This window comes from Engraulis encrasicolus, chromosome 17 (genome assembly GCF_034702125.1).
Source record: "Engraulis encrasicolus isolate BLACKSEA-1 chromosome 17, IST_EnEncr_1.0, whole genome shotgun sequence".
Lineage (NCBI taxonomy): Eukaryota > Metazoa > Chordata > Actinopteri > Clupeiformes > Engraulidae > Engraulis > Engraulis encrasicolus.
In genome coordinates, this window is record NC_085873.1 from 27,922,158 (window position 1) to 27,932,157 (window position 10,000).

At 44.2% G+C, this 10,000-nt stretch overlaps 1 protein-coding gene across 4 annotated transcripts in view; it reads right to left on the reverse strand.

The window, feature by feature from the left end:
• atrnl1b (attractin-like 1b) overlaps positions 1-10,000 on the reverse strand; it is a 302,089-nt gene that overhangs the window by 137,963 nt on the left and 154,126 nt on the right. For all 4 annotated transcript variants that reach the window (XM_063220554.1, XM_063220555.1, XM_063220557.1 and 1 more), the window contains 3 exons: positions 5,019-5,113; positions 3,421-3,499; positions 688-845 (listed from right to left, as the gene is read on the reverse strand). In XM_063220554.1, coding sequence (XP_063076624.1) covers positions 688-845; positions 3,421-3,499; positions 5,019-5,113 — 332 coding nt within the window. The remainder of the gene's footprint in view (positions 1-687; positions 846-3,420; positions 3,500-5,018; positions 5,114-10,000) is intronic.

Consider the following 10,000-nt stretch of genomic DNA (forward strand, 5'->3'; position numbering starts at 1 on the left):
CACTTGCATCACCCCTATCACTGCAGTTAGAGAATAATGAGTGACAAATAATCAATTCTATTCTGAGCATCTGTTGGCCATCAAGAAAACATGCCAGACGCAGAGGCACCAACACCAAATTAGATAGTGATTTTCTGTGTTGTTTTAAAACACAGTATGTTTCATTTGAGCAATTACAAGTGAAGCACAGCTCATCCGAAATTGAATTTAACCGCAACTTCCACTACAAGTGTTTTGACATATTGGCCACTTCTACGTTAAGTCTGTACACAAGATCTTTAGTTGGCGTTTTCTGTGAATAATTATGCCATGCTGCTTATGAATGTCTAGGCTGTGTAGAGATACTATATTTACAATCACATTCTCTTGTGTCAATCACATTTGTTGTGTGTTTATTATATTGTTTTTTATTTGCTCATTTATTGTTTTTTTTGGTGGGCGTGTATACAATTTATAATGATAATGGCGAAGTACGTACAACCATTGGACTGCTTTTTTGTGTGAAGATGTTATGTAGAGTAGAGTACTTGTAGAGTAGAGTAAAATAGAACAGAGTTGAGTAGAGAGAGACTTTCCCGAAATTATTATCCAAAAGATAAGGGAGAGATGTTGAAGTATGTTACCTGGCTTTTGATTGGCCACCAGTACTCGCCGCCACAGACATGAGTGACCGACATTGACTCTTACCTGGATTTTGATTGGCCAAGAGAAGTTGCTGACGTAGACGTAGAAGGTGATGTTGGGGTTGCTGCGGAAGCTGAACTTCTCGGAGGAGAAGGTGTCCCGGTACTCCTTGATGTTCGTCTTCGACACGATGGGCACCTCCTCACCAGAGATGGTCCCCGCTGAGAGGGGAAACAGGAAACAACAGGCCATGCACATCACACATCAACATCCACGTGATCAGAATTGTATAAAGTAGAAGTAGAAGTACTCTTACAGATGTAATTACAACACTAGTGGTATGATATCACACGGTTTCAACTGAATACTATTGTAATATCATATTACTAATGTTATCTACTTTATGTACTGTATCTACTTTATACAGCACTGCGACGTGACCCTCTGATGTAGATCTATGTCTTATGCAAAAACAAAACGAATGACTACAAGGCATCAACAAGGAGGCATAATGAAGGTGATACAGTTAAGAAACAACAGGACTTTAATGGTTCTCAGAACATTAGTACTGGGTACGACTGATGAAAAACTCAGAAACTAGTGTATGTTAAAACCAGTTGGAGTTGCACTGGGGAGACATTAAGGTTGCAATCCCAAGGAGAAAATGCTCCTCAAAGTACGTAATAGATTAAAAGTATACAGCAGCTCACCAAATTACAGTGCAGCTCATACGTTTACATACCCTAGCAGAATGTTTAGTTTTGTGGTTATTTTTCAGAGAATGTGAATGATTCAGACGAATCCAAAACAAAATCTTGGATTCGGTACGTCCCTACTTTAAAAGCCAGGAAATAAAACCTGAAAAATCTGAACTTTTGTTTCAAACAGATCTTTTCGTCTCAAACCCTTAGGCCTTCAGTTGAACAACAAAAACAACAGAATTTGGCTTGCTCCTTCAAGACTTTTGGAGGGCCATGCGAAAGCCTGCAGCCAATCACGACCAATGAGTGAAAACACTGGTTGTGCATTACCGTTCATATTCTCTGAAAATCACCAAGAAAGCATACATTCTGCCAGGGTATGAACACAGCAGCACTGTGCCTCACCAAATTGCTCACTGTCGATGAGCATCAGGAAATTAATGACACAAAACGTAAGCTCCTAACACGAGCCATCAGCGCAAGAAAACAACTTAACATTGGTTTTGCCGATAGAGTCTTCCCAACATGTTTGTTTAACGGGGTAATCAAGCTTAAAACACAAATAAGACCCCCGGAAAACAGCCCCTTTCCAAACATTAGTCGTAGAGGCATTTCGACGGAAGGAGAATCCCCACGAATAAGAACTTTGTAACTTTATCAAGACCCTAAAAACGTGTGGTGGGAAAGGAGGAATAGTAAAAGGAACAAGGCTGAGGGAAGAGGCACACCATTTGTTTTGTTTTTTTGTTCTCTCTCTCTCACACACACACACACACACACACACACACACACACACACACACACACACACACACACACACACACACACACACACACACACACACACACACACACACACACACATATATGCGCGCGCACACCCGCACGTGCCACCTTGCCCATCATCATTCTGTGCAGCCAGCCACACCCGTGAAACAAAAGCGGGGCGCGGAGGGGCGGGAGGGGCGCGGAGGGGCGCGGAGGGGCGCGGAGGGGCGGGAGGGGCGGGGGCAGGGGGGGTCTAAGGAAATGACACAGCGAGCGAGGCCGCTATGTGGGCCCCTTTATCTTAATTGAAATCTTTCCGACGGCCAAGACACCTCAGCCCCAGAATTCCGATCCGCCGCGCAGACAATCCCCACGTGGCCCCGCTCCGAGAGGGCAGCTGGGTGGCTGGCCGGGTATAGGCAGGGGTGGGAGTGGGGGTGGGGGTGCAGGGGACACAGGGGGCACAGGGGACGAGGACGCCAAATATTAATACAGCTATAGCGTTGGTGGGGGAGGCTGAAGGTACAAGAAGGGAAGAGAGGCATAAGGTTAACCTGTTTTGCCCGTGAACGAGGGAGAGGAAAAACAATACAATGAAAAGGACAAAAAAATCATAGAGGAGGCGCGATAGAAAAAAAATGTCAATGTCACTCATGGGGACGAGACTGGCATGTTTTTCCTTATTTTCCTCCCTTTTCCACCCATTTCTCTATCATTTTTCTTTTTTTTTGTCAAATGAAGGGAAACAAAAGAATGGAGATAAATAATGGACTGTGAGATCATGGAGAGCGTGGAGTGTCCTTGGCGCTGCCTTCCCCTACTCTCCTCTTGGTTATTTCTTCTTTTTGTGTGCGCGCGCGTGTGTGTGTGTGTGTGTGTGTGTGTGTGTGTGTGCGTGTGCGTGTGCGTGTGCGTGTGCGTGTGCGTGTGCGTGTGCGTGTGCGTGTAAGACGCATGAGACCGTACACTCCGCCGGCATAGCAACACGGACACATGTATGCGTGAACGAGACAAGGCCCATTTCTCACTCCCCTTATGCGACCGTAACTACACACGGCACGCTGTATACCGTACGGACACGGCACCTTGGGGCTACAAAATACATGATGTGATTACAATTACTCTTTATTACTACTGCTAGTAAAACACGAGTGGTGTATCAATAAATCATTTACCGCACAATACACACACTGGCACGCACACACACACACACAAATGTGTGCACACGCACACACGCAAGCACACACACACACACACAGCAGCTGCAGTGCGAACAGTGAAATCATAAACAGCCTGCGGGCAATGACATCTTCAGAAAAACACATTACCTGTTGATCCAACCGACCAGGTGATGTTGAGGTTGAAATTATTGGAGGCATTGATAGACATGTCCAGGTTCTTGTTGGTCTACACAAAGGACAAAGACAAAAACATAAACAAACATACAGAAACACTGTTGACTGCCTTTTACTTCCTGAGACAGATTGCTACTTTATTTTCATTAAAAACAAGTCAACCTTTAGGTAGTATGGTAGGTTTGTACATGTGTTACATTCACCAATACATGCATTTTTTTTTTTCGTTCCCTAGATGTTTGAGTGAGTTTCGAGGATTTCAAGTGTGTGGACCTTTCACTCAAAAATCTATAACAGCCTTTGTCCAGCACCCTGACCAGGAATGTGTACAATCTCCCTTCACAACTTTTTCCCCTTTCCCTACTGCTGCTGGTTTTAACGCATTATAATGATTTATTTCGAACCACATGCAGGTCTTGTACAGTCTTCTGTAAGTTGTGTGATACTGTCTTGTGTTTTTTGATGTGAGTATGTACTGTATGAGGGCACGTAACAGGAAAATAAATGGACAAAGAACATAGTGAACAGGTTGCAGAGTTTTCTATGATGTCTGCTGTTTCAGTTCCTGATTAATTCCTGATTAGTCATGGAGACGTTTACATGTAATATCGTCAACAGGCACGTTAAGTACAAAATTCCGATAACAGTGTGGCAATCAATGTGTTATATGACTTGACTTGACCGACCTCTTCTGGGTGCACCGTTAAGAATTTTCAACTATATGTACGTCTCTGGTTCTTAATTTTAGTAAGTGTGATGCATTGTATGTTGTCTTCTTCACAGTCTAATGTCTGTGGTATTATGTAAAAGTATTTGAATATGTATAGCATGTAACATGCCCCACGGCATTACAGTAAACAGCGGTGAGTTGGCTGACCTCAACCCACCTGTTCTGGCTGCATCATGAAGGTCATTACATGATGTTCATACATGATACACATTATGTAACATGTCCACTGGCGTAGCTACTAACGAAACAATCCGCCATTTTGGAAATACGCTCATTTTACACTTCCCCTCAAGTTAAACAACTGAGTTTTACTTTCCTGCTGCTCTTCCAGTTGTTGTCCTAGACTGGTGATCTTTACACGTACCATTGAACCAGATCGTACCAAAAAACTGAATGGTACTAACCAGTCCCATTCGGTTCAATGATGCTTGCTAAGATGTACCATCACCAGAATCAGACAAAGGCTGGAAGAAGAGTAGAAAAGTAAAAACTTGATGATTTAACCCAAGAGGAATTAGTCAAATGGGCACATTCCGAAAAATGGTGGACTGTTCCTTTCCCTTGCTTGGCTTGGTCTGACTCACCTAGTCAGGCTGTGCCCTCCTAGTCACACAACACCTTCAGCGCTGCTTCTAGTCAGGCCAAGAGCAATGCAAATATCGTCTCTGAGCTTCCAAAAAAATCTTGAACGCCACCCACTTTGTCAGGAAGCAAACAATCATTAGCAAGCCAAGGGAGGCAGGTCGACCATGCCGTTTGAGAAATGTTAATTGTTATGCTCTTGGTCAGACCAAGTCTCGGAAGGGATTTGAAAGTCGATGATAATCAAGCTATGAGTCACCTGTTCCGGTTGAGCCATGAAGTTGATGGCGGTGTAGTGGTGGTCATCCTCCTGCAGCAGGCTAAAGGTGAACTGGTAGTCGATCAGCAGGTTATCTGTTCAACATCGAGATAAAAACAAATAATAATTTAAAAACAACAACAATAACTTATAAAGCTCACAAACAAGATTGTGGGAGTGCTGCTTAGATGTTGAATAATGTGTTTTTTGGCCCTCCATCAGTATGGAGATCCAGCCTGATCTCCAAAAAATCTGTGCTCCTGGACACGGATGTTAAGGACACGAAATCTGTGTCCTGGAGCACGGATTTTGCCAAAATTCCGTGCTCCTGGACACGGAATTGTTTTCCGTGCTCCTGGACACGGAATGGTTTTCTGTGATGGACACACGGAAGTGCTTTCTATAGGCTATTACCACAGCACTGTGTAACTCTATCATTAGAAAAATAGATACCAAATGCTAATCCTAAACAAAATAATGCTATAGCAATTTAAGTTGTGCCCTGACCAAAACATTCCCTAACCTTAACCTGTCATTAAAGACATATTTTTGAGAAATACTGTACCTTTTCCAGTTGGTTGCTAGGCTATCAAATTCATGTAATGAATGAAAGAAATCTAGCTGTGCCCAGACCAAAACAATCCCTAACCTTAACCTGTCAGTAGGACATTTTTTAGAAAAAATATTTGAAATAATAAAAATCCTGAGAAAACACAAGACTGTGGAAACATACAGCTGTGGGAGTAGCCTATAGAGAGAGCACTTCTCTGTGTCCATCACGGAAAACAATTCCGTGTCCAGGAGCACGGAAAACAATTCCGTGTCCAGGAGCACAGAATTTTGGCAAAATCCGTGCTCCTGGACACGGATTTTGTGCCCTTACCATCCGTGTCCAGGAGCACAGAATTTTTGGAGATCATGTTGGGAGATCCAGTGTATTTTCAAAGAAGAGCCTGTCTTGCTGGCCGCAACATATAGGCATGGTTTTAAGTCATAGCCCAATATGAATAACAGCTTTTAATAGTAACGGCCCCCTAGACTGCCCCAGGACTGTCTCTTCTTTGAAAATATATTTGGTTAAAATCTGTGACACTGTAGACGCACAGTATATTACTGTCCCTATTACAATTTTCCACAGCATTATAAAGTATGTAACAGCATGTAACATGAGGCACTTTCATTGTATTTTAAGGTTGTGGTTTGGCATGTACGGTGTAAGTACACAGAATAACATCACATGTTGATATAGGTAGAACAGATACGGTAGAAAAGAAACTGAAAATGAAGTGTTATCTCTGCATCAGTATAACCCTGGTGGTCACAGTCAGTCAATATACTCAGCTGGCAAAAGGAGATCACACACATTTCCATCTTCAGAGAATTTTCTTCAGAAGTGTGAAAATTGAGATAAAATTGCAATATTTGCATTTATTGTATGGGGTGTTGAGCCAAATGTTGCTTTCATCTTTCTTCACGTTTTTTTGTGAGTGTGTTGTTGACTCCAAACAAAAGCTTTGTTGTTTCGGTCTTTTTGGAGACAAAAAGCACCACATAGCCAACATCCATCCCACCCCCACCCCCATCCCAAACAGAGAAAGACAGACACACAGACACACAGACACACACAGACACACACAGACACACACAGACACACACAGACACACACAGACACACACACACACACACAGACAGACAGACACACACGTCATTCAAATGCTCGTGCACGCACACACACGCGTGTGCGCGTGTGCAAACACACACACGCACACACACTAACACACGCACACACACTAACACACACACACACACAGACACACACACACACAGACAGACAGACACACACGTCATTCAAATGCTCGTGCACGCACACACACGCGTGTGCGCGTGTGCAAACACAAACACGCACACACACTAACACACGCACACACACTAACACACACACACACACACCACTCCACACCTCAGAGTGAATGCAATGCACTGAAATGGCAGAGGCCCGCCATGAAAATGCGTCAGAGCCACCATATAATTAGCCCCCTATCTGGCTTAGTCATGCAAATAAGCTGTTAGCCCCTGCCACAGCTACAACGCACACTGGCTGGCAGGCTGGCTGGCTGGCTGGCGCTTTGGTGAAGTGCAGGAAAAGTGCATCCGAGACGCTGGCGCGCCGCTCACCCCATGACACCTACTCTACATTCAAAGGGGGGTTAAGAAAATATAATCGCAGCTAAGCAACGCTACGTGATGAGGAAACCGTACGTCTGTCTGTCATTCCTGAATAGGCAAAGGGTTTCAATTATAGTGTCTCATACAAAGACCATGATGATGATGATGATGATGATGATGATGATGATGATGATGATGAAAAACATGAAAGTACCTCATCAGCCAACTCTGACTAAATCACAGAAGAGGCACTTACATTAGCAAGGAAAACATTGAGCATATGAGTAAGAAACACTTGTCTGGGGCTGATAATGGCAGATATGATTAAACGGGGTAAACTTAGGTCACAAAGCTGCTGTCTTGTCTGCTGGTTTGGGTGACAAGGCTGCTTGCAGCCTTTCACCTTGCCTCTGTTTAATTAAAAAAAGTGTAGTGTAGATGTTTATGAATAGCTAACTGAATCAAATTTGTGCATAAGCAATTCATTCGTAACATTGTAAACATTTCAAACAAAGAAAAACCCAAAAATGCATGTGTACTGTACATCTTTCCTGACTTCTGAATTTTCTGACATCCTGTACTTTTCTTGTGACTACTACATTAACTTCTTTGGCGATACTTGCCTCCCACCCTCAACAGGGATGGGGATACACAGTGGACATCGCACTGCATCGACCTTGGAGAGAAAGGCTGCTGAGATACTGGCCAAGAAAAAAGACACTAGCACAGCCAAATAATAAAAAGTTGCACCCAGAGAAAATGATGCCACTGTAGACATGGCATGAGCCAGCAGGGCTGCTGACCTTGGCATGGTCGATTCATGGACTGAATTTGGAACTGGAGCGGGACAACTTGGGTGTAGTTTGTGAGGTGGCTGTGCGTTGTGCGCGTGTGTGTGTGTGTGTGTGTGTGTGTGTGTGTGTGTGACAGTGTGTGTGTGTGTGTGTGTGTGTGTGTGTGTGTGTGTGTGTGTGTGTGTGTGTGTGTGTGTGTGTGTGTGTGTGTGTGTGTGTGTGTGTGTGTGTGTGTGTGTGTGTGTGTGTGAGTATGTGTGTGAGGCTGTGAGCGTATATGTGTGTGTGACAGTGTGTGTCTGTGTGACAGTGTGTGTGTGTCTGTGTGACAGTGTGTGTGTGTGTGAGTGTGTGTCTGTGTGTGTGTGAGTGTGTGTCTGTGTGTGTGTGTGCGCGCGCGTGTGCGTGTGTGTGTGTGTGTGTGTGTGTGCGTATTTATGTCTACGTGTATGAGGCAACAAAATCTGGAAGTGGGGGGCTGTGCCACACTGTGACTTTTACACTCCTCTATTTCTTTCTATATTTCCTCTCTACTCGTCTTCCTCTTTATTTCCTTGTCTGGGAGCGCTCCATAAATCACTGCTTGGCCCTGGCCCTGCACTGTCTTCTGCAGCCATGCGGCACAGCCATGACAACACCAGAGTCCACAGCCAGGCAGGGTGGTCAACAACAACAACAACAACAACAACAACAACAACAACAACAACAACAACAACAACATGATCCCTTCTCGCCCCTGACTGCACCAGATAATCTGGCATTAAGGTATGTATATATTGACATGGGTTAAGGGTGAGTGTGTGCGCGAGAGAGAGAGAGAGAGAGAGAGAGAGAGAGAGAGAGAGAGAGAGAGAGAGAGAGAGAGTCTCTCTGTGTCTGCCTGTCCATGTGCCTGACTACCTGTTTGTTTGCCTGAATGTCTGTCTGTCTGTCTGCCTGCCTGCCTGCCTGCCTGCCTGTCTGCCTGTCTGCCTGTCTGCCTGTCTGCCTGTCTGCCTGTCTGCCTGTCTGCCTGTCTGCCTGTCTGCCTGCCTGTCTGCCTGCTTGCTTGACTGTGCATCGCTCTGCCTGCTTGTCTGCGTTCACTGGAGCGAGAGTTTCATCAAGTTATGCTTGTGAGTGAAACATCTCCGGCTTTATTAAAAGCCTTTCAAAAACATTTGTTTGCGTTTATTTTCCCCTCAAATGCAAGCAAATACAGCTGTTCTGAAACCAATTAGATCCATAAACACATGCATCTTGTTTAACAAACAATCACGTTATTTCAAGAGACATGTTCAATTGAGCTTAGTGGGAGAAAAGAGCAGGGCATTCTGATAAACGGCACAAGAACATTTTGATACAAAATGGGATTTTAAAAACATGTGCGTGAGAAAAAAATGCCGGGAAAATTTACTCAGACAAAGCAGATTGAGCTTTGAGGGGAAACAGACCAGAGCATTCTGATAAACGCCACAAGAACATCTTGATACAAAATGTGATGTGAAAAAATGTATGTAAGAAAAAAATGTTGGGACAATTTACTCAGACAATGCAGGCCAATAGTAGCCAGGCTGTGCCCTATTAGTGATGCAACAGTTTCAGCGTTGCAACTAGTCAGGTCAAGAGCAAGGCAACTACTTTCTGAGTTGCCGTAACAACGGGAACTCCTCCCACTTTGTCGATGAGCAAACAACCATAAGCAAACCAAGGGAGGAAGGTCAACCATGCCGTTTGGGAAGCCCTAATTCTTATGCTCATGGTCAGACCAAGTCTCAAAGAGATTTGAGCGTCGATGATAATCAGGCTAGGCCAATAGTGCCAGCCAAACGGCCCTGGCATATGTCAAACGTTGAATTTTAATTATCGCAAACCTACATGAGGCAGATGTCGCAGTCTTACAGTCAGCTCCATCAGTTAAACATTACCGACCATTGCGGTGCGGCGCGGTGCAATGAATTGTGACTTAAGAGCGCCTTTTAAGAAAAAATCCCTTCCACCACTTTAGATCTATTCCCGTTGCACTATTTCACGCTTGAATGC